At 45.2% G+C, this 25,730-nt stretch overlaps 1 protein-coding gene across 6 annotated transcripts in view; it reads left to right on the top strand.

Moving 5' to 3' along the window:
* SLC8A3 (solute carrier family 8 member A3) overlaps positions 1-25,730 on the top strand; it is a gene marked incomplete at both ends in the record, with an annotated part of 124,295 nt that overhangs the window by 83,554 nt on the left and 15,011 nt on the right. For 2 of the 6 annotated variants that reach the window (XM_079700252.1, XM_079700248.1), the window contains one exon: positions 24,236-24,342. The exons of the other annotated variants lie outside the window; for them this stretch is intronic. In XM_079700252.1, the coding sequence (XP_079556378.1) occupies positions 24,236-24,342 (107 nt within the window). The remainder of the gene's footprint in view (positions 1-24,235; positions 24,343-25,730) is intronic. 6 annotated transcript variants of the gene reach the window in all.

The following is a 25,730-nucleotide window of genomic DNA, read 5'->3' as shown; positions in this document are numbered from 1 at the left end:
GCTCAGCGGCCATGGCTCACAGGCCCAGCCGCTCTGCGGCATGTGGGATCTTCCCGAACCAGGGCACAAACCCATGTCCCCTGCATCGGCAGGCGGACTCTCAACCACTGCGCCACCAGGGAAGCCCTGGACTGTGAATTCTTGAGGAGCAGAGAAACAGTTTTATTCATCTCCGTGTAGCATAGCATCTTACGATGATGCCTGATGTTTTCGAGGTGTTGACCATAGTACTGAGCACGTTGTAGGGCCTCAGTCAATGTGGGTCGGTGCAGCCAGGGCGGTGGGTAGGTTAAAGGTGAGAGAAGGGCTTCAGGGGCATCATACACACTAAATAGTCATCGACATAAACTGCAAACATTGTTATCCAAGAGAAATCAGATCAGTATTTCACCTTCAGTGTCAATACCAAAAGAGCCTGAGGAGGATACGTAGGAGAGAAAATGATGATTTGCTTGTACATGTTTTAATATTATCATTATTATCACTATATGGTTTTACGTATGTGTTGTGTGTTGTGTTTTGGTGTGCATGGAAAATGAGGTACCAATCCCCTCCCCTTCCCAAGACTACAGCTCAAGAGAAATTGCCACAGACATGAATCTGTAAGCTGGGAGTTGGCCATGAGAATTTCTGGGTCACTATTTCTCAACATTTGTAATCTGTGTCATGCCAAGCTCCTTGAAGCAAAAAACATCTTACTCATGTTTGTAACTCCTTCAGCCCCTAATGCCTGTCACATACTTTGCCCATAGACACTCAATAACCATTAGAAATGGCATTGAATTTCTGAAGTCCAGGAAGGCTCTCATATTTTCCCATCCCTCGTGTATGATACACTTTGTCTATCCTTCTCTTCCCTTCCCTCACACCTTGTAAACAGCACATGATGATATCCTTGGCATCTTCTTCCTCCATCGTTGTACTTGACAACTCCACTGCCCTGTGTCTCTCGTGTCAAGAATTTCAAGTGCCCTTTGGGAAACAGAATTCTAGAAATCAGGAGACTTAAGGCTCTTCAGACCCTGAAATCCAGTTTTTGTTTCTTTTATATAAATTTACTTATTTATTTATTTTTGGCTGCGTTGGGTCTTCGTTGCTGCACGTGGGCTTTCTCTAGTTGCGGTGAGTGGGGGCTACTCTTCGTTGCAGTGCACGGGCTTCTCATTGCGGTGGCTTCTCTTGTTGAGGAGCACGGGCTCTAGGCGTGCAGGCTTCAGTAGTTGTGACACGTGGGCTCATTAGTTGTGGCTTGCAGGCTCTAGAGTGCAGGCTCAGTAGTTCTGGCACACGGGCTTAGTTGCTCTGCGACATGTGGGATCTTCCCGGACCAGGGCTCGAACCACTGCTCCACCAGGGAAGTCCTGCAATCCAGTTTCGTGACCTGAGGCCGGTCCCTAATTTCTCTCCCCAACTCTATTTCTCCGCTTCCTCAGTGAATATCTTCTGAGTCCCCGTGAGGCATTAGCAATTCCAGAAATATTCCGTGTTCTCCTCTCTTAATGCCACGCTCCTGGACACCACTTTCCCTCTAGACACTGAATGCTGGAGAGAAATGGAAAAGTACTTTGAAAGCATGTGTGTGTGAGAAAAATGCTAAGTGTTCTGTCTGATCACTTCAGTGACAAGTTTGCCTCTTCAGAAACTTGACTAGATAAGAGTGTGAAGGAAAAATGGAAAGGCAGAAGTGTGTTAAGCTTGGCTGAATAATGACCATCAGAGTGAAAAGATAAGATAACCACCCACCCACCGGATTTCTATCCTCAAGACCCAGAAGGTTGACAACAGCATTGAAACTACTCTTAATGGAGGGTTTGGTTAAAAAAAAAAAAAAAAAAAAAAAAAAGCAACTTTACAGCCACTTTTTCAAAACATGATAGGGAAGTTTGTGAAATAGAGAAGATGCCTAAGCATGTGGGATCACACCTCCATCTTGGAAAATAACCACTATGATATGGTCTTATTCAGGATCATTTAGTTAAAACAGATCCAGTGATTAATGTCACTGTTGCTGTCAACAGTCACAACAGCAGTGAGTATGTATTGAGGAATTTGTGCTGAGCAATTTGCAGGAGGAAGTATCACTTAATCCTCATGCTGTCCTTTTACAGACAAGAAAATCACCTTTAAACAGGTGATTTCCCCACTGTTATCTGGCTATAAGTGGCAGAGGTGTGATTCAAACTTAGGTCAGTCTAACTGCAAGATCTCTGCTCTTCTTTCCTATATTGTAATATGCCCAGTCCATGGAAATGGACCCTCTTCGTACACTGCTTCTGTTACCTTCAGAATGCCTAAGTGTGGATTGAGTAAAACTCGCAGGCTGGGAGGCAGAATAGAGTATTGAAAAGAGTATTGACCTTGTTTCTAGAGATTTGAGCCTAACCCAGGCCTTATCATTTACCAGCTGTGTGACCTCAGGCAGCTCCTATCACTGCCCCAGGTCTCAGTAGCCACACCCCTCAAATGTGTGAGTATAACTGCATGGACTTCCCTGGGTTGTTGTGAAGCTAAAATGAAATAACTCTCTAAACCGAAATGCCCAGTGCAAATACAAAGGGTATTGGCATTCCCTACTTTCAGGTATTAGAAGTTGGTACTAGGCAACTAGGAACACAGAACATGGCCAGTTGTCTGCTGACTGGCGCTATAATTAATTTTGGTTCCTCTTTCTCTTTCTCCTCAAAAACTTAAAAGATGTTTGCCAGCTGCCTTTCCAATAGGATTTTTTTTTTCCTTTGGAAAAGAGGAAATAGACCAAGATGCCCAATAGCTAACCCCATAATTCCATTCTCAGCAATAAACAGAATGGGGTCCCTGATAACTGCCCCGCCCACACCCCCAGTGTGTTTGGCAAATTCTTGAATGGTCATATGTGGGAGAGCATTTCATAAACTGTAAAGGGCTATCCAGAGAGAAGAAATCGCAGTCAGAGGGCCCCATGCTTGATGGATGGATTCTTAGAAAACCATTTACTCTACATGTGGCCAGAATCTGAGGGAGATGTGGGGGAGAGGAGCCAGGTCAGTCTCCAAAATGGAACAGAGGAAACCAGTCATGTCAAATCTGAATTTATGACAGCTTTAGACCCAGATCAGCCAACTTCCTTTGGACCATGGGCTGGCATCACGAGTTATGACTAGATCATGTCCCCTTCCTGCCCCTGTTCCCCTCTGCCTCCCTACCTATTCTCCATGACCCCAGGACAAGTGATAAGCAGAGCAGGTTATGATCCAAGGGAAGTATACAAAGGGAGAAGGGAGGAATGTATTCAAGAGCGTTCCTACCCATATTGAAATTGCACAGGAGGCTGGTGAATTCAGGCTGCCCATTCTCACCTCCCTCTGTGCCCACAATTCCTTGGCCTCCTTCAATTCTGGTTTCCCTCTGGTTCAAGTTTCTGCTCCTGTATGAATGCTCCATGGTTCAGGGTAGCCTCACTCCGCCAAATGCTGGAGAAGCAGAGGTATACAACATGGCTGTGCCCCCATGAGGCTCACAGGACAGTAAGGATGTGAGAAGGCAGAGGTTGTGTAGGTGCTGGGTGCCAAATGGTTGCTACAGATGGACATGGGACCAGATTTGAGGAGGGAGAGGCCCTGCAGGCTGAGTCACTGGGGAAGGTTTCTGGAAGAGATGGAACCTTGGCTCTACCTTAGAGGTAGGACTTACATAATAAATGTGTTGCAGTCTTTGGTGTTGGGTTTTTTTAAAATAACTTTTTGTAGAGACAACTTTACAATGCAATCTGCTGAAAGCGCAGGAAATAGCAAGGGAGAAAATTGGGAAAAGAACCCTCTTGGAGATATTCCTTCATTTACCCAATACTGGATCACCCAAAAGCATCAGCTAAGTAGAGTCATCCCCCCGAAAATTAGGAAAAAAATGAAATAATTTGAGATTTTAAAAAATCTTATCACACTAAATAAATAAAAAAAAAAACCAAAAAGAAAAAAATACAAAAAGATAGAAAAAATCTTATGGGAACATAATTGAACTTCTTATATTTATTTTATGGGTTAGTTTGGGGTTAGAGTACACATAGACCCTGGCATCAGACCACTTACTAGCTGGCTAACCTTGTGCAAAATTACCTAACTCCTAACAGTTTCAGTTTCCTCACCCGTAAACTAGAAATGCCAATAGTATATACCTCATAGGGCTCTGGGAAGGATTAATGAGTTATTTGTATAAAGCATGGTGTCTGGCCCAGAGGAAGCTGTTACTTATTGGGGCGGGGGCATCATAAGGTCTTCAGGATGGAGGAGAGCTAAAGATCTTAATCCAACACTGACTGCCCCCTCAACAGCATCATCAGAACCTCCATCCTTTGTCATGTAATTCTCTCAATGCTTCAATGACTGAGCAGTTGGGCATTATTTCCCTGTATATTTCTCCAGACTTTGTGCTTGGCCAATAAATGTATCTTCAGCCCAACTCTTACATACTCCTTTAGGATTTTTCCCCAGATCAACCTCTCTCATGTGCTCTTGAGTACGGTACCCTTCTCCTCTGCCCCACCCAGAACTTCCTTGGGTGGCCTTCCGCTCTGTGAAACACAATGGTCACCCCACCAAGGTCAGACAATGGCTATGGCCTCATCTGGACCCTGATGGACCCTGGACCCCAAGTTCATAGGCTAGAACCCAGGGTTCACCAACTGGCTGGAGTCCAGGTGGCCTCAATTCAAATCCCTGCTCTGCCATTTGCCAGCTGTGTGACACTGGGCAAGTTGCCAACCTCTCTGTGTCCTTTCCTCATATAAAGATAATCCTACCTCACCAGGCCATTTTGAGGATCCAGTGAAATAACGCATGAGTAACAGCTTTAGGAACACTGGATTGTTCTGCATTGCAGGGTTTTTTCATCATCTTGGAGCCTACCATGCCCACATTCAAATCCAGTAGGTATATGGAGTTCTTCACATGAATAAAGGAAACTTCTCTTCCTTTCTGCCCTTGTTCAACTCTGGTTTTCCTTATGTACTGCATCCATGGTGTGTGAGCCTGGGCCATGATGTGGCTCCCCTGGATTCTGCTGTTTCTTCCTCCAAACCCTCAGAACTGAGGACAAGAGTTTCCCCAGGTTCAGCAATAAGAGAGGGGACTTTCTTCTTGGGGAGAAGTCTGGTCTAAGCATCTTCCAAACTCTAACATCACTGATGTCACTCCTCCACCAACCCCATCTGCTGCCTCCTGACTCGATTGATAGAGAAATCATTTGAGGAAGGCTCCAGGAGCTGAGGCTGTGGCTGGGCCAGCGGGGTGAGCAGTTTTCAGCAGTTATTCTTCTTTATCTCCTCTTTTCTTAAGAGCCTTTCCTAGGCAGAGACTCCTCTCATCTCCTTGCAGCACCTCTTGATGGAATGCACAGGTAGGGGTCCTGAAGAGCATCAGCTCACCGGGAGAAATCCCCAACCAGAGCCATCGATCTTCGTGGCTAAGCTTCATCTTTCCTTTCGGGCTGTCCTCCCTGCTTCCTTCCTCAGCATCACCATAGCAACACAGTGGTGTAAAAAAAAAAAGAGCTAAGGCATATAAATATAGTCGGAGTCCCAGCACCTGTAGCACGGAGCCTGAAATGAAGGGGGTGACAACTAGAAGCATCCGAAGGATAAGTATCAGCCAGGAGGTAGGATAAGTCAAGGAAGGGTGGAGGATAGAAGGGAAGGAAAGGGAACAGCCATCCACTGAGGCTGCTGCCTGTGTCTTCTCATTTGACCCACACCCCCTGATGTGGATGGTATCACCTCCATGTTACTGCTGAAAACACGGAAGCTCAGAGAGGTTAGGAACTTGGCCAAGGTCACACAGCTGCAAGCATTAGAGCTCAGATTTTTCACTCATGTCTTTGGGACCCCAAAATTTATGTGTTTTTCCCACCACACCATATATTAGATGCAGGTGAGAGATTTTCCTGGGGACTTGGGCTTTTTGAGATGATTATATACATAAGCTGAGGCTAGAGTTCAACTAAATCAATGGATGAGATTCAGCCTAGTAGGGTGAGGGATAAGGAGAAGAGAGCAAATATATGCCTCCTACCTAAGCAGCCCCTGTGTGTTCCTTGAAGACAGGGGAGAATGAAGAGGGGAGTGTTGGTGAGAGTTTCCCAGGGTGCACGATGATGTGGCGTGGAAGCGGAAGCTGTTTTGATGCCCTGAAAGGAAAGTAAACCTGTAAAAAAGAGCATGATTAGAAGCCCTAAACCAAAGAATGCTCACTGTGATTTATATTATTGCTCCTCCATTCATTCAAGAAATATTTTTATTAAGCCTCTGACATGTGCTCAACTCTGGAGATATGGAGACGATTAGAAAAAATACAGCCCCAGCCCTCCTAGAGCTTAGGACAGGGGAAAAGACAAATCAGGAAATAATTACACACTTGAGTGATTCTTTACAACTGTGACATGTATAAGTACAGAACAGAAGTACATCAGCCCCCTCCTGGTATCAGTGTAAGGGAAATACAGATGCTGTTACAAATGAAAGAAGTCCACTTAGTCAGTCTTCAAGATGACGTCCATTTTCAAGGTGAGGCGCTAATAACTTAGCTTCAACCATGAGCCCATGTGACCAGTGTACCCTGCAGACCCATTCCCTGCCATGTCTCTTCATAATAATCATGAGGTCCATCTGATAGCCAGACAGTTGAGGCTTTCAAAACCCAGCAACCAAGACCCGGTTGAAATCAGACAGTAAGGCAATGTATTATTTCTTCTTCTTCCAACCTTTGGCATCACTGGCATGAAACCAAGTGTGTGTTACTGTAAACGAGGTGAGTCAGGCTGTGCTATTGGCTCCTTAGGGCTGCCAGGAACAGCACTGGGAAGTGCCTTGAATTAAGCAGGAACGGGAGAGGAGGGAGGAGGCTTTAGAAAGTTGTAAGTTTCTGTGGATCCAAAGCTTTTCCAAACTACCTGCAAGGCAGCAAATATGGGGGATGCTGTATGAATGAGTTAGAATTAGATAATATAATGTGTGCGGAGCCCTTTAGCTCTTCAGAGTAATGATGTCTAAATACGTAGTGCTCGCATCAAAGGTAATGATACAGTACTTTATTTATAGCGCTCTGCTACCTACCTGCCAGCTCTTTTCCAGGAATGTGGTATAGATGAATGGGCAAGATCTGGGAAGTGTGCTTTAAAATATTGATTAAAGGCCCTCCAGGCAGATGTAGAATTTCAAATGTATTACATTACTGTCATTGTCGTTAGGTTTTCTTTTTTCACCCTGGAGTGTCACTGCCTTCCGTTTCAGGTGAACGACTCCGCCTGACCGTTGCGCACCCTGAATGTCATCAGAAAGTCAGCAGCCCACAGGTGTGCAGTACAAACAAACATGTTTTGTTTTTTATTTTTGCGGTACGCGGGCCTCTCACTGTTGTGGCCTCTCCCGTTGCGGAGCACAGGCTCCGGACGCGCAGGCTCAGCGGCCATGGCTCACGGGCCCAGCCGCTCCGCGGCATGTGGGATCCTCCCGGACCGGGGCACGAACCCGCATCCCCTGCATCGGCAGGCGGACTCTCAACCACTGCGCCACCAGGGAAGCCCAAACAAACATGTTTTTAACTGAGGGCTCCAGGGCCGTGCAGGGCTTACTCTTGCCTGCTGCTCCTCCCGCTCTGTGAACCCAGGTTCTCCCAAGCTCATTTTATTTCCACCACTAGGACAGGAGGATGCATATGTCGTGCTGGAAATGAGTATTGCCTGCAAACCTTTTGGTCCCGAACGGGGGGGAGAGGTGGCAGTTGGAGGAAGGGCAGAGAGATGTGTCAGGAAAGGGAAACGGACTCTCTTCCCCCACCTCACCCAGTTAGGCCAACAGAGAAAGGGAGCACAGCTCAGGAGAAGTCACAGAAGTGGGGCCAGGCCGGGAAAGGAGCTCGAGGAATTGACACTAATTGCAACCATGAAATCAGATTCTTGCTTCTCTGGGAACAGAAAAAGGTGTGGATGAGTGGAGAGTTGGGGGGCTTATCTGTCAACAGGAGCAGCCAGGATTGGGCTGGAAGGAAGTGAATTCAAATGCTGCCTCCACCTACTTGACCTCCCATGGAGAACTTCTCCTCTTCCAAGGTCAAGGAGCCTTCAGTAGGACAAACTTGTACCATTGCTTCTTCCTAACATTCCCCCGTGGGCATCATACAGGACCCCTCAATGCCCTTCTCTAACCAATGGGATTAAAATATGCAAATGAGCCACCTCGGCAATCACTCTCCCAACTCCTGTCCCAGGAGAGAACCAAGAGCAGGGTTGGATGATAGGGAAGGTTACATTCTGAAAGGCATGCGGCTAAAATTGAGGTGACGAGTGTAGAGGAAAGATGATCTAAGAAAGGCTAAGGTCCATATGCGGTGATAGGAAAGTGAGGAATGATGCTGAGGAAACACAAGCCCTCTCCAGGCATACACACCCCTTTGTAATTCTTCCTCAGGCCAGACCATGGAGTTCAGAAAATGCTCCACCTGGAGCCAAACCAGCACTTGTCAAACTCCCAGTCATCTCACCCTCTTCTGACCCTATCCTGGAAACTAGGGAAGGAATAATCCCTTCACTGGTTGCTCTAGTCATAACAATAGACCATCATCAAATTAAGCGAAATTTGTGGCTGCTTATCACATGCCAATTACTATACTATGAGTTTTACTTGCATTGTCTCATTTAATCCTCTCAGAACCCCTGTGAGGTAGGTTTTATTATTGCACCCGTCTTCAGATAAGGAAACCAAAGCTCATAGAGATTAAGCCATTTGCCAAAAGTCCTAAATCTCTTTTTCTCCCATATGCTAACTTTGCTTTATCTTATTTATTTTAATTATATATTTTTTAATTTTTATTAAAGTATAGCCTATTTACAATGTTGTGTTAGTTTCTGGTGTACAGAAAAGTGATTCAGATATATATAGAGAGAGACAGACATATATACAGACATATATACATGTGTATATATGTTCTTTTTCATATTTTTTCCATTATGGTTTATTACAGGATATTGAATATAGTTGCCTTTGCTATACAGTAAGACCTTGTTGTTTATCTATTTTATATATAATAGTTTGTATCCACTAATCCCAAACTCCTAATTTATCTCTCCCTTACCACCTTTGTTTTCTATGTCTATGAGTCTGTTTCTGTTTCATAAATAAGTTCATTTGTGTCATATTTTAGATTCTATATATGTGATATCATATGGTATATATATTTCTCTTTTGAATGACTTCATTTAGTAGGATAATCTCTAGGTCCATCCATGTTGCTGCAAATGGCATTATTTCATTCTTTCTATGGCTCAGTAATATTCCATTGTATATATATACCACATCTTCTTTATCGATTCATTTGTCGATGGACATTTAGATTGCTTCTGTGTCTTGGCTATTGTAAATAGTGCTGCTATAAACATTCGGCTGCATGTATCTTTGTTTGAATATTTATTTATTTATTTATTTAGGCTGCGCCAGATCTTAGTTGCCGCATGCGGACTTCTTAGTTGCGGCGTGCATGCAGGATCTAGTCCATCCACCAGGTATCAAATGCCGGCCCCCTGCATTGGAGGCAAGGAGTCTTACCCACTGGACCACCAGGGAAGTCCCTGCATGTATCTTTTTGAATTATAGTTTTGTCTGGATATATGCCCAGGGATGGGATTGCTGGATCATATGACAACTCTATTTTTAGTTTTTTGAGAAATCTCCGTATTGCTTTCCATAGTGGCTGCACCAATTTACATTCTCACCAACAGTGTAGGATGATTTCCTTTTCTCCACACCCTCTTCAGCATTTATTGTTTGTAGACTTTTTTAATGATGGCCATTCTTACCAGTGTGAAATGGTACCTTATTGTTGTTTTGCTTTGCATTTCTCTGATAATTAGCGATGTTGAGCGTCTTTTCATGTGCGCATTGGCCATCTGTATGTCTTCTTTGGAGAAATGTCTATTCAAGTCTTCTGCCCATTTTTTGATTGGGTTGTTTGTTTTTTGGTTATTGAGTTGTATAAGCTGTTTGTATATTTTGGAAATTAAGCCCTTGTCGGTCCCATCATTTGAAAATATTTTCTCTCGGTCCATAGGTCGTCTTTTCATTTTGTTTGTAGTTTCCTTTGCTGTGCAAAAGCTTATAAGTTTGATTAGGTCCCATTTGTTTATTTTTGCTTTTATTTCTATTGCCTTGGGAGAAAAGTCCTAAAACTCTTAAGTACTGAGTCCAGGTATCTCTGACCCTAGGGCACATGCTCTTAACCACTAAATGATGGAACAGAAAATTGTTTTCCTGGCATGGGTCACAGGAAGGAACAATGGAGCCCATTAACACTTCACTAAAGTCATGACTGAATACTGAAGTGACAGCAGAGTCAGGTTCCAGCCAAAGGGGACTCCATTCATGCATGTTTTGAAGGCCAAAGGAGTTTAGATTTGTTTGGGAAGGGAAAGGGGAGTGATTAAAGTGATCTTTTCATAAGTGTAGCCCAATAACAATGCTCTGAAGGGAGTAATATGGGCAGGAATGGAGTCAGGGAGGCCAGCACCGGTCTGCCCCGGCACTGCTTCCAGTATAATCACTTGTTAAGAGTTAAGTGTAGGCTCTGCAGTCAGTCCCCGGCTCAAATCCTCGCTCCGCCACTCAGTAGTTTTCATTAATCATTCATTCATTCATTGAACAAATATATATGGGGGGTACCTCCTATGTGCCAGAGACTGTTCAGGCACTGGTAAATGAGACAGTCATGGTTTCTGCTCTCATGGAGCTTATACTCTGCAGGGGGAAACAGATTGTACACAGATAAAACAAATATGTAAAGAAGATAAAAATGAAACAGGGTGATTGGATGGAGAGTAGTTGCAGAGCCAATTGGATTGGGTGGACAAAGAAGTAACAGGTAAACTGAGACATTTAAAAAGACCCTGGGCATTGACATATATACACTACCAAATGTAAAATAGATAGCTAGTGGGAAGCAGCCACATAGCACAGGGAGATCAGCTCAGTGCTTTGTGACCACCTAGAGGGGTGGGATAGGGAGGGTGGGAGGGAGGTGCCAGAGGGAGGGGATATGGGGATATATGTATATGAATAGCTGATTCACTTTGTTATAAAGCAGAAACTAACACGCCATTGTAAAGCAATTATACTCCAATAAAGATGTTAAAAATAAAATAGATAACTAATAAGTACCTACTATATAGCCCAGTGAACTCTACTCAATACTCTGTAATGACCTAAATGGAAAAGAATCTAATAAAGAGTGGATATATGTATAACTGATTCACTTTGCTGTACAGCAGAAACTAACACAACATTGTAAATCAACTATACTCCAATAAAATTTTTTTTTAATTCAAGCTAAAAAAAATAATAAAAAAAATTTTAAAGGCCCTGGTGATAAGAATCTGGAGGAGGAAAGTCCCAGACAGAGGAAACAGTGCAAAGGCACTGAAGCAGGAATGAGGTTGATGCATTTGAGAAAATGGAAAGGAGGTGAGCACAGCTTGTGCAGAGTGGATGAAGAGTGGCAGGAGGTAAGCTGGGGGCAAGCCAGGCTGAGCTCTGCAGGCCCCTTAAGGTCCTCAGGGTGGTTCTGGAGCCTGCAGCGTCAGTGTCTCTGGAAACTTGTTCGAAATGCAAACTCTCGGGCCCTACCGAGACCTCTTGAATCGGAAACAGTGAGGATGGGGCCCAGCATTCTGTGTTTCATCAAGCCCTCTTGATGATTCTGAGTATGCTGAGGTTTTAGAACTCAGGGCTCGATTATGCAGTTTTAATTTTATTCTAAGTGCACTGGGAACCCACTAAGGGTTTAAGTACAGGGGAGTGGCATGTTATGATTTTCTTTACAATTTTTTTTAAAAGCCCCGTGGCTGTTGAGCAGAGAATGGACTCTAATTTGGCAAGAGGAATGGAAGCAGGGAGCCAGTTTGGGTTAGGTGGCTATTGCAAGGGTCCTGGCCCATGGTGACTGTGGTTTGAGCGGGGTGTGTGGCAGCAAGGAGAGCTGGACCATGCCTGACGAGGGCAGGGGGCAGAAGATAGGACCACAGAGAACTGGCTGCCACTGTCCAGAGGACAGTTCAAAAGTGGTGTCTTCAGAGAAGACATTCTGCCCTCCCAGTCTCCTCCGTTTTGCCTAAGATTAGGGAGTTCAAGGCAGAGATCAGTCCTGTCTCAAGAGGACAGGGGCTTCCTCTGGTGCATAGACACAGGTGATGGGGGAGCAGTGATGAAGGGATGGACTCTGAAAGGCTGGGGAAGTTGGGTGGCTTCCCGAGAGGCCTAAGGGGTTAGTTCCAGAGGGTGAAGTAGGAGCCCTACACATTACACACACACACACACACACACACACACACACACACACACACACATTTGAGTGAGACCTGTAGTTTCCAAAAGCAAGGGTTGTGCTTTTTTGCTCATGTCATTATCCACAAAAATCCCAAGAGAGAAATAAGGCCTCCTGTATAGGCTCAGAGAGGGTGAATGCCTTAGGAGAAGGCAGCAAATAAGAAACAGCAGCAGAATTCAAACTCCCGTCGTTTGCTTCCAAGCTTAACACCCTCTCCGTTATCCCACAAGGCACCAAATGACCCCTGGAATGAATTAGGTTTAGGGTGAGGTGAGTCATGCAAGTACAGGGTGGGTCCTGTCTTTATTTATAATTTTGGTATTTTGTTCATTATGGATTCTTTACATTAATTCTTATTTTTTTTAATGTTGCAATAAAATATTACTTATCTTGATTACTGAGTTGCCTGGTGGACCCTTAACTTTTGCACCTCTCCTTGCTTGCCTCATCCTGGTTCTAGCCCTGGATCTGTTACACGATTCTGTATCAGCCTCTTGTATTGACCATTAGCAGCACTTCAGGCCTTTACACAAAGCAAATAGGATTTCCATTCCCCTCAGCTTGGGAAAAGCTGAGCTGCAGATTTTAGACTCTATTCCTCAAGAAGTTTGCCTACTATGTTCCTACTGAGATCACCAGTTAGCAATAGGCTAGGTCCTCACATTGGAGCGGAGGGTACAGTGCTCAGCACTGCTGTCCTGAGCTGGGGCCAGGACTCAGCCCTGCCGACTCCAACCCTTTGACAGCCTGGGCCCCATCTTCTTTCTAGGTGGTGCAAAACAAGAACTTGCTTTTTGGCAGGTAGAAGAAGGGAAGAACCCTGAACTGGAACACAGGTCATTTAGACATCTCACAGGCAGGGAATTCCCAGGTTGTCCAGTGGTTAGGACTCTGCACTTCCACTGCAGGGGGCACGGGTTCGATCCCTGGTAGGGGAACTGAGATCCTGCATGCTGCACGGCCAAAATAAAATAAAATAAAAGCTAGTCTTTTTTTTTTAAAAAAAAGTCTTATAGGCAGAAATTTCTGACAACCCTTTTGGGGCGCACAATGCAATGCACCAAAAATGGTGACAATGGTTGACAGGTAACCTGGATGCTCTCCTCTCATCCAGGGCCACTGCATCGCACAACCCCAGGGCCAGCATTCCTGTGGATATCTACGTGAATGGATGGAATGCTGCAGCTCTGCCTTAGCTTAGTAGTGGATTGATTCAGTCAACAAAACGCTTGTAGAATCAGCTCATCTTCCTGTAGTTAAGTCACTGATTGAAGGAGTTTCTCTACCTAGACCTGGGACAGTAATCTTTCCTGGACTTGCTATTCACTGGGATCTCTAGAAATTATCCACCAGAAGGATGGGCTTTATAAGTGCTCGAGTGGACAGAAATGTGAGGTCGAAGGCAGAGCTTTGACTGTGTTTGACTCAGGTCCTGAGGAGCCAGCTCTTCTCTCTTTCTAATTCTTAGAAGCTTTTTCTTGGACCTGAATTTTCACATCTTTACAGTACAAACTTCTCTCCTTTCTGCTTGGATCAAAATCATTCTGAAAAAATGAGATCCCCAGCAGAGAGAGAAAACAAGACAGAGAGACCCAATATCTCCAAAGCCATGAATCAGATAACCAGTCACTTGTTCTCTTCGGAGCTGGAGCAGACACACTGTTAAATAAAATGACTTTATAGATTATTCTCACTACCTTTCCAAGAAAGGGATTTATCAATTTCAAGGCGCAGAAGTGGTTTATTCTCAGATCATCGGTGGTTTTTTATTTCTTAACTCCCCCTGTTGACTTAGAAGAGGAAGAGAATTGGAGCTGTGAATCGTCCTCTCTCTCCACCCCACTCTCTTGGGGTGAGGCAGGGCACACTTGGAACCCAAACAGGCCTGTAGATAACTGAGTCACATGTGGAACTGAGACCCACACATGTCCACTGCCATGGGGATTGGAAATTTAATTCCCCTTTGAGGATAACTAAGCAAGGCCCCTACAGAGATTACTTTCAAGAAGGCCAGATTCTCCCTCTAATGTACAGTGGAACATTCCTTACCCTCACCCCACCCCGTCATAGCCCCACTCATATGCACACACACACAATCAGGGATATGAAGCACTCCCCACCATAGGGCAGCAAAGAGGGGGAAAAATCTTTATTGTGATTTGAAGAGCGCTCTTCTCCTAGCAGAGACATTGTAGTTACACGATGGAGGAACACACTCTTTTCCCACATGTGTGAGCAAGTGCACACACAGAGACTTTTATCTTTGCACGGTGGCCGTGAGAAATAGTCAAGCTTAGGAGCCTCCTTGAGGTTTGCGGTATACTCAAAGCAAGGTGGACTTGAACTGCCTGAGGAATGTAAGCTGATGCCCTCCACTGAGACACTAAATTTCTTAATATTACCTCCTATGCTATGGAAATGTCATAAAAGCAAAGGTCAGGGGAAAAAGGGTACTTTCTGTAAATGTTCATACCTCTAGACTATAAGCTCCATGGGAGTGGGAACAGGCTTTTGATCAATAATGAGCGGGTGGGTGGGTGGATGTATGGATGGACATTACAGAGAGCATCTAATTCCTGGAATGAAGGGTCCAGTCTTTATCCTCTATGAAAAGGTAGAGAGATAAAAATGTGTGATTTCAAATCTTTTCTACCCTGTAGAGCTGCTCTGTGAGGCATGACAGCCTGTGACCGCCTGGAGGGGTGGGATGGGGAGGGTGGGAGGGAGGGAGATGCATGAGGGAAGGGATGTGGGAACAGATGTATATGTATGACTGATTCACTTTGTTATAAAGCAGAGACTAATAAAAAAAAAAAAAAAGAAAGAACGAAAGAAACGGTGCCTATTTAGAAGACCTAAGAAATTAAATTTTTTCCTCATTTTGCCCTGAACTTTGGGAAACAGCATGAGTGGCCCCTTTAGGATTTTTGGCACCATTTTGCCTCTGACCAAACCCTGGAGCCTTAGGTTCATAATCATACAGTCATTTCAGATGTCCTTTTCCCTTTAGGCACAGGTAAGAGGCTCGCCCTTCAGGTGTGGGAAAAGTGGGGATTAGGAGAGCAAAGGAATCGGTCATGAGTTACAGTGCCCAGTGATGAGCCCAGACATTCCCAAATGGACAGAATGCACATCAAGTCCTCAAATATATGGGTGTGCGCCCATCGACTTGCCCAGCAGTCAGGTCTTAATTGTCAGTGGAGACAGAATGTTCCTACATTTTGCCTAGGGGAAGCTGCATCCTTGTGGGTTTTCCCTGATCAGCACTGCTAGTCATAGGTATGGAGAAATTGCAAGCAGCAGCAGGCTCATCAGAAGGGTCCAGAATAGATGCCAAAACAGCAAAGATCATTTGTGCACACTCCTCCTTGCAGACCCAAATATCCTTCCCTCCCACTCTGTACCTCCCTGCCTGCTCATCCTCCCACCCTCCTGGCCACTCCCCCAGGTTGCAGAAAGTTCTTCAATGAAATCCATGTCTCTGCCTCCACCTGTCCCATATTCTTGTTGGTTCAGGCACATGTGTGGCATAATGAATCAGGCAAAAGTCTGCCAAGCAGGACTGCCATGTACAGTTGTGCAGGTTGTGCACTGCATAAAGGCCCTTAAGTGGAGGCTGAAAATCTAGCCAGCACTCTCCACACCAAGCCCAGTGCCCTGACATGCTGCTCTGCAAGCCGGAGGAAGGCGCTCTCTCCTCACCAAGCTGTGTATCTCCAGGGCTGTATCTTTTCTCAGTTTCTCACAAAGGTGCCGTAGAGCCTAACAGTGGCCCTGCCATCAGGATGACATAGTCTGATTACAAAATAGACACTGCAAGACAGTTCTAAGAGATTATCTGGCTCAGTTCCTGACTTAATAACATTTTAAAAGCCTTTCATATTAGTTGCCTATTGCTGTGAAACAATGTGTCATAAACTTAGAGATGTAACACAATACCTATCTCACAGTTCTATAGCTCAGAAGTCCAGGCATGGCCATGGCTGAGTTCTCTGCTCAGGGTCTCGCGAGGTTGAAATCAAAGTTTGGGTGGCTGGGCTCTTATCTGGAAATTCTGGGGAAGTGTCCGCTTCCAAGCGCATTCAGGGTGTTGGCAGAATCCAATTGCTTGTGGCTTTAGGTCTAAGGGCCCCCATCCTTGCTGTCTGTCATCCAGCGACCACTCTGCTCCTTGAGGCTGCCTGCATTCCTCCTCATGTGATGCCCTCCATCTTGAAACCGGAAACAGCATGTTGAGTCCTTCTCATGCTTCAAAGGGATTCATGCATGAATCGCTCTGGCTTCCACTTCTTCAGCCAGAAAAAAAGCTCTCTGCTTTTGAGGACCCCTGTGATTAGGTCAGGCCCACCTGGATAATCTCCCTATTTTAAGGTCAACTGTATCGTATAACATAACATATCACATAACATTATGGAGGTGGTATCATATTCACAGGCTCCAAGGATTAGGGCAGAACATCTTTGATGGGACATTTTATTTTATTTATTTTTTTATTGAAGTATAGTTGATTTACAATGTTATGTAAGATGGGACTTTTTTTGGGTTTTGAACCTATAATAAAAGTAAAAAATGAATGCAGAAGAACACAATGCTAAAAACTTAGTATGAATGTGAATCTCACTAGATGTTCAAATCTGGTATAGTGCAAATTTTGTTCATACTATTTTGCGTTTTTACAAACTCAAATCACTTTGGTTTCTATACTTGCTATAAAGTATTGGCAACACAATTCTTCAGATTCACATCTTATGGCTACATTGTTTCTAACAGATATAGATTTATTTCCAGTTTAAGGGAAAAAATACTTACAGTTTGTGCATGATCAAGTATATTTGAAAGATTCAACAACTGCTTTCCTCTAATAACTTCTGGCTTTTCATAAAATGCAGACATCCTCATTGAAAAATCTTTTCACATGGCTGATCATTTTCGTTTTCAGAAAATGTATAAGGGGTCATTGCAAAGTTCAGAATGATCCCTTTCTTTTAAACAAAATTCCTCTAAAACAAATTAGCTACAGTCGACTAAAATTTACCCCAGGATATTTTCCTCAAAACAAAACCAAACCACAACAAGGACCATCATGCAAGTGGAGTTGAGGGCGCAGTCCACAGCCACTGGCAGTGGCTCCACCTAAGAGGGGACATTTTGGAAATTCAATCTACCACAGCCTCGTCACCCACCCACATTCCTTTTAAAAGCCAAATCTTTGAGCCTTTTTTTTTTTTTTTTCCAAAGGCCTGTTTGAATAAGCTCATTCAGATAGCTACCCATTTTGAGCAAACACTAGCATGTGGTAAAATAATTTGTAAATCGATCAGAACTACCTTTTCTCAACATAACCTCTCTCGAACATGTTGGCAGAAGCTGACACTGTCGGTGGTCAGCTGGAACTGGCTCTTACCAGTTCATAAGAGCTGATTGTTAAGTGTTTAAGATTTTTGCAAGCTGGTTGTTCAAACAATTAGTACCTTAAAATTGACCATAGTGGGAGTATTTACACCATGGAAGGCATCACCCCAAATCAGGGCTCCTTTTTTTTTTTTTTTCCAATGAGCAGGTTTACCAGCATACCACTGGGTGTCGACCTTTCTTTACAGGTCATCTCCTTGATCTCCTGTAGCACGCAGAATCCTTTCCACAGCCTTTTTCATGCATGGTCATCACCCTAGCCACAAGGAAAGGGGCGATAACTCCCTTTTAAAACAGTTCATCTCGGGCTTCCCTGGTGGCGCAGTGGTTGAGAGTCCGCCTGCTGATGCAGGGGACGCGGGTTCGTGCCCCGGTCCGGGAAGATCCCACATGCCGCGGAGCAGCTGGGCCCGTGAGCCATGGCCACTGAGCCTGCGCGTCCGGAGCCTGTGCTCCGCAACGGGAGAGGCCACAGCAGTGAGAGGCCCACGTAATGCAAAACAAAAAACAAAAAAACAAAACAGTTCATCTCTTTGATGTAATGGTATGTGGTAGAGTTGAATTCTGCCTCCCCTCCAATGGACTCCGTCCTTTGGACGAACCACTTGTGACAGCCCCAGAACCATTTGGAGTGGGTACCATCTCCCCCAGGAGACATCTCTCCTCCGGATTCACATATCAGATCCCAGTTAGAAGCTCAGTCTTTAGAGCCACACTGTCTGAGTTCAAATTCCAGCTCTGCCACTCATTTAACTGTGACCTTGGGCTAGTCTCTTAACTTTTCTGGGCCTCTGGTTCCTCATCTATAAAATGGGGATAAAAACAGTACCTACCTACATGGGTTACGGTGAAGAGTAACTAAATGAGATGATGTATGCACCTTGCCTGACATGTACCTACCTTATGGGTTTGTTGTGAAGATTGAATTATTTAATATAACTAAAGTTCCAGAATAGAACAGTGCCTAGCATAAAGTAAGCACTATTAAATATTAGTCACTTAATTTGAAACATGGTTTCTAGACTCTTCATCGTCTTAGTCTCCCTGTTCTGGGTGCACTCCAATTTCCCTCTCAAAATGTACTGTCAGAATGGACCTAACTCCAGCCTTTGGCTGAAATGCTACACTTTGATTCCAGCCCCCATCTCCCTGACTGGCAGTAGTGTTTGAATAGCTGCCTCCTTTTCCCTAAGTTTTTAGTAGAGTCAGAGAGAATTCCCCAAAAAGTACTGGGCCCTGGACCAGCAGCATAGGAATACCCAGGTTACTTGTTAGAAACGCAGACTCTCAGGCCCCACAGCACACCTACCTAATCAGAATTTGCATTTTAACAAGATTCCCAGGGAAAACATATGCGTACCAAAGTTTGAGAAGCGCTGTTTTCGGGGACCCTATGCCACACCTATTTTCAAGAGAAAAATCAATGACAGCATCCTAAGCCTTCTCATGAGATGAGAAGCTTTTTCCCCAGACCTTGGTAGGGGTCGGGGGAGTGTCAGTGTTGGGTTGTCAGGCTGCGATTGGAGGTGGGAGGGCTTTTTCAGCCCGGGTTCAAAGCCAGAAACTTGGCAAAGAAAGAGATGGGGGCTGCTGGCACCAACTAGAGAGATAAAAAAGGACTAAAAGAAGAACCCAACACAGATGTGAGCCTTCTGAAAGCTCCCACAGAAAGGCTAACAGTTCTGCTGCCAGCTCTGCTCTGCAACCCCAGGTCAAGGAAGCTTTGTGAGCATTAGGTGGCCTGGAGCACTTAGGATAAATTTAGAAATGATGAAAAAGAACTCTTGTTGATGTGGTGAAGAGTCATTTAGTGGAAATCAGGAGGGAAGAGGTCACCAAGTCAGAGATTCTTTAGAGATTATTTCCAGCAAGGAAGGGCCAAAGGGTTAAGAAGCCAGGTACTCACATCGCAAAGCAGAGGCAGATCCCTTTATTACCTGCCTATGCTGCCTGAATTTAAATGGGAGAATTCTAGGGTTCTTACTGTGGCCACAGCTTAGGAATGGCAGCCAGAGTTTATCCACCTGCTTTACAAAATATGCTATAGGAGTAATAGGCGACATACGCCAAAATCCCAACTCTGCTATTTACTAGCTGTGTGACTCTGGGCAAGTTACTTAACCTCTCTGAGCATCTGTTTTCTCATCTTTATTTATTTTTTTTTAAACATCTTTATTGGAGTATAATTGCTTTACAATGGTGTGTTAGTTTCTGTTTTCTCATCTTTAAAGTGGAAGGAATAATACCTAGCTTACGTGGCTGAAGTAAGGATGAAGTAAGAAAGTTCTCATGGCACTGAAGGCAATGTACATGTATATATTACATTAGATTCCTTCCTTGTGTAAAGTGAAATTCACAAGGTCCTGATTTGGAATTGGGTGTCCTCATATAAAGGAATGTTCTGAGAGGCCAGCCAGGAAGCCCAGAAATGTGCTTCCTAATCCCTTCAAGGTTGCGGGTGGGCGAGCTCCTGGGGGCATCTTTTCCAGGCAGCACAGTTAGGTCTTAGCTGGGAACGTTGCATGCTTTGGAACCTCCTTCCACAGAAGGCTCGGAGGAGAGGCAGGTGCAGGCCTAGAGCCTCTGAAAGCATTACTGGCTCTTAGGAGCAGCTGCTTAGGATGATCTGACCCCATGACCATTTAGTTACTGCCACTGGGCAGAAGGAGGAATTGGGAATAGGAGAGATATGGGGCTCAAAAGCCCTAGCCTGGGCTTCCCTGGTGGCGCAGTGGTTGAGAGTCTGCCTGCCGATGCAGGGGACACGGGTTCGTGCCCTGGTCCGGGAAGAACCCACATGCCGCGGAGCGGCTGGGCCCGTGAGCCATGGACGCTGAGCCTGAGCGTCCGGAGCCTGCGCTCCGCAGCGGGAGAGGCCACAACAGTGAGAGGCCCACGTAAAAAAAAAAAAAAAAAAAAAAAAAAAAAGCCCTAGCCTAAACCCATGAGTTAGATCCCGGCTTGCTGTTGGAGACAGCTCCTGAAGACTGGACAAATAGAGTAGGTTAAGTACGCCGAGGGTGTAGTTCAATGACATTTGGGCTTCTGGCCTCTTTGTGCCACTGAGAATGCTTAGTCATTCCATCAAAGTGGCCCTCAGTAGATTTTTTTGTTCCTAATGAGTTACATTTTTACTGTGAAAAGGCAGAGTAGAGTTATTTCATGAAGCTTCAGCTTCATGATTAATTTCATGAATTTCTGATTAATTTCATGAAATTAGAAATTTTGTGAATTTCTAATGTGTTAGAAATTCGCCACTAGCAAGTCACTTGGGAAGACATGATTGAGGGCCTCCTCTACACCAGGCACTAGGACTATAGTGGCAAGTAAGAAAGACACGCTCCCTGTCCTCAGGGAGCTTACACTCTAATGTGGACAGATAGGTTGTAAACAAGTAAGTTAATAACCTACCCAGCTGACTTTGGGCTGTGAAGGGAATGAACCGAGGAAATAACATGATGGAACATGACAGAAGGTGACCCAGTTTGGAGAGGTGGGCATGGTGGGGAGGGAGACCCAAAGAGATAACGTGGCCATGGAAGGCCACACCGAGGAAGGAATGTTTATGAGACAACCAAAAGGACGAGGATAAGCATGGACCCAGGCACAGGGAACAGCAAAGATGATGCCCTAAGTGGGAAAGGACTTGATTTGAGGAACAGAAAGACCAGTCTGTCTGGGACCCATGAGCAAGAGGACAGCGTGATGAATTAAGTTGGGTTATACAAGATCCTATAGGCAGTGGTAAAGACCTTGTATTTATTCCACTTAATGAGGCATGATAGGACCTGGATTTTATTTTCAATAGATAACCCTGGTTGTCATTTAGGAAAGGGATTTAAGGAAGAGGGCAAAGTCAGGAGCAGGAAAACCTCTTAGGAGGCTGTTGTAAAGTCCAAGGAAGAGGTAATGGTGCCTTTGATCTAGGTCTTGATAGCAGAATAGGCGAATTAAATGTTTTAGGGTCAGAGATGGGCATCGGGCTGGTGATGGGGAGGGATGAGGGAGAGGAAGGATTTGGGTGATTCTGGGTTTGGATAGATGATGGTGCCATCGACTGAAATGAGGGAGAACAAGTTTGGAAAGAGAACGCGAGACCTGGCTGGTGACTCTTAATAAATTTAAATGTTCTTGTGGCCTCATGTGTGGCTTGAGCAGAACTGCGAACTTTCTCGGTTTTCTCCAGGTAAGGTAACACCTTAAGCCCAAACAGATGTGGTGCCTTCCGCACGAGCCGTCTCAGGGAGGGAGTCTTACACTGTGCCTCCTCCGCTCATGATACCCTCCAGCTGGGGGCTCCACCTAGCTCACCTAAGTTTCTCTTGCCACTGCTTAATGCCTGGCCTCATTTCCCTGTCTTCAACTAAGTTGTCAGTGGCTTCTCTCCTTCTGTTTATCTGTTCACTAAAAATCAAACAAGCACAAGCCGTGCTGTGTCTGACGTGGGGTGTGTCCAACCCAGAGCTTGTCACTGACAGGGGCACAAAACCAGATTTGGGGAGAATATGAGTCTGTCTCCATGCTACCACCTTTAACATGCCAAGCCCCTCTAAGAACCCATCTGGGATCTCTCATCCTGTTTTATCCAATTCTTTCTTGACCTGACATCTATTTCCAGCCTGTACCACCTCTTGGGTCACCAGTTCTATTGCTTGATTTCCTTTTATTCTCTGACTCAGTGACTGGAGATGAAAAGATTTCTTTACATGTTACTCTCAAACCACCAGACTGGGGTCATATTACTCTTAGTAATGAGAGTTGCTATTTATTAAATATTTACGAGGGAACACACACCTTGCCAAGTGCTTTGCGTGCATTTTCTCAGTTAAGAACGCTATGAAGAGGTATTAGTATTCCACTTTACAAATGAGACTTGGCGAGCTCTAGCAAGCTGCCCGAGGCCCAGCTCGTGAGAGGAGGGGGCTGGGTTTGATCCCCGGTCGCAGTCTCCCATCCCAATGCCACGGCCCTGGAGGAGGGAAGGCCAAAGTATTGTGGCCTTTCAGAGGCGGGACACTCACACGATCTCTGGTGGCCAGCCAGGTTTTCCTGTGACTGGGGGTGGGTGTAGCAAGTGAGGAGGGTTTGGAGTCTGTTTTTGAAGCACTGGGGTGGCGGGAGCTGGGTGGGTTAGTAACTGCTCTTACATTCACTTCAGGAGCGACGGACCCACAGCTGGTTCTACAGGATCTACAGTGTGGCCTGCAGAAGCTCTGTAGACATGCAAAGCTCTAACGGTGACTTGGGAAACACGGGAGAGCTGAGAGTTTGTTCCAAGTCAGAATGTAGCAATATTCCTACTTTATACAAAAGAATAAAGGCTGGAGCGGAAGGCCTCAGTCTCCTCAACAAAGGGCAGGCCTCGCTCGGTGCACCCGTGTGCGAAAGGGTGCGTGCCCGTGGGCAGCTGAGCAGGGCTTCTGCGTGGCCCCTTCTTTCCCACCGCTGAGGGGAGACTCAGCTCCGTGCCCACCCCCGTCCGGCAATGTCTCACACCCTCTGGGAGAGACCTTAAGCATCTTGTCCGGGGTCTGATCCGGAAATGTCCCCCTCATCAAGCAAAGGCTGGGAGAAGCTCAGGTCCACCTCTGTTATTAAAGCTCCTAGTAATACATTTTTCTAAAGTAAAGAAATGCAAAACAGGGTTCCTGGCTTGGTTTATAATTTTCAATGTTTAAATTAACAAAACAACTCCTTTTAACATAAAAAAACAACATAATTGTGCTAGTCACAAGATCATTTTAGGATTTATGAACTAGTCATATTCAGAGAACCCTAGAGTTCATGTGATCCAGCCAGTGTATTCCTCTGAATGCAGAAGCTCATTTGGAGATCAGGTCGGTAGTGTTCGATGCCTGCTGTGAATTACCAGAAGGTGTGACTTGAGCCAAATGGCCCTCCTGGCTTCCCTGTGATAACCACGACCACAGAGAAAGGGACAGCCTCCAACTGCAGCCCCCCACACGCTACCCTTTCTATAAAATAAAACTTTCAAGTCGATATCAGCTAATTTTCAAAAGAAAAAAATTGTTTTAAATTCCCCCTTGCACCAGAAGCAAGGGAGAGTAAGGAAGCAAATACTTTAGGAGAACCTGAATGCCTGAGCCTTTATATGTATATTACTTCATAGCTCTCACGACTGCCCTGAGGTGGTGTAATTTATGCATTATTCAACCCGTTTGTGTCTCAGGGAAATAATTCGTCCAAGGTCACCTAGCATATCCAGGATTAGAACCTAGATCCTTTGACTTCAAAGCCTGAGCTCCAGTCTGATCATGCCATGAAGCCACACGAAGCCCAGGAGGAGCCCAGTGGGGCTGGAAGGGGGCCCGGGGTGGCCACTCTCCTCCGTGTCCCTACGGTGTTGGGGCAAACTTTGACTTTTCTGGATCTTTTCACTGTTTCTTTCTCTTTCCGTTTCTTATCCTGGCTGGCTGGCCCCCCACTCTGCTCCTTGTTTATGATACTTATTTTTCCATCCACAGCAAGATAATTCACGTCAAGGTAATTGATCATGAGGCATATGAGAAAAACAAGAATTACTTCATTGAGATGATGGGCCCCCGCATGGTGGATATGAGTTTTCAGAAAGGTGTAGTACCCTGTCCTGCACACTAACGTTAACACTCTCCTCTCCTCTTCTGTTTCCTCCTTTCTCCAATCCATTTGTCTCCTTCTCTTCCCCTTTCTTCTGCCTCTCTGGTTCACTGTCCCTTGTTTCTTTTCTGTTTCTCTCTTTTCCCCTCTCTTCTCTCTGCACCCAGCTCTGTCCTAACACCTGACAGCCTGTCACATGGTATTGTAAGAGGGATGCTCAAGAATGGGGAAATGGATATGGGGAAAAAACCGCAGGAGAGAGAAAGCGAGAGAGAGAAAAAACACCAGCCACAGCCCTGAGAGTATCATATATGAGGCTCTCTGCTTCTCCTGAGTGGTTTAGGATACAAGGAAGAAAGAGATAGTGCAATCCCAGACAGAAGGTCAGCACTGGGAAACTGGCCCAGCTCTCAGCATAGAGATCCGTGGCGCAGCTCTTCTCAGGGCTAAGCTGATAATCTCTGGATGTTGACAATCAATGTATTTGTATTTGGGTTCTGTTTGTGGTTCATCCCATTCCCCAAGACAGGCTTTAGGAGCCATCTTATCTGCCATATCCTTGCTAGCAAGTGTGTTTTCTCTCCCTGACCTTGATTGAGCTGAAAGTACAGGTTTGAGTTCTAGGTCTAGGTCAAAGACCTGCCTGCTGTCTTCTGTCTTCCCTATGCAGGGTATCTAGGTGTGAAGGCAGTTAGAAGAGTGGGAGAGAGGATTCCGACCTGAGGCGAGGCTTCCCCAAGAAGTCACAGGACTTCTCAGAGTGGACGCAGACTTTGCCTTTGATTTGAATTGGCCCCATACACCCCAGCCTCCAATAGACAGTCAGAAAATCCTCTTCTGGATGGATCATACTGTGGAAGAGGGAGATGTCAATCGTGCTCCTCCAGACCACGCCCATGGTCACAGAGCAAGCACCCCCTTCCCATCCCACAGCAGAATCCCTGCAGTGGAAAGACAGGCCAGGCTCACATCCCTTAGACAGCCCTAGAGTACCATATCTAGGGCAAGAGAGATTCCCAGAAAATGCTTCTTGACAATCAGTGAGCTTTGTCTTTTGTCCAATGAGCAAGGTGTGGAAAGGTGTCCAAAGAGTGCCCAAAAGGTCACACACACACACACACACACACACACACACACACCACAAATGCACAGCAAGTGCTGTGCCCAAACAAAGCACCTTAGATCAGCCTACCACTTAATAGATAACAAAGCTGAGCCTGTCTTCAGAATGGAACAGGAACATCAGAGGCTCTGATGAGACTTTTTAGGCTATTGTTTGTTAGCACCTTTTTGCCCTTTAGAGAGCATTTAGGTCCCAGGCCAAAAAAGAAGAAAGAAATAAAGAGAGAGAAAGAGGAAAAGAAAAGAAAAAAACCCACAAAA

This window comes from Hyperoodon ampullatus (genome assembly GCF_949752795.1).
Source record: "Hyperoodon ampullatus genome assembly, chromosome: 3".
NCBI classification, from domain to species: domain Eukaryota; kingdom Metazoa; phylum Chordata; class Mammalia; order Artiodactyla; family Ziphiidae; genus Hyperoodon; species Hyperoodon ampullatus.
This window is presented reverse-complemented; position numbering and strand designations above follow the sequence as displayed.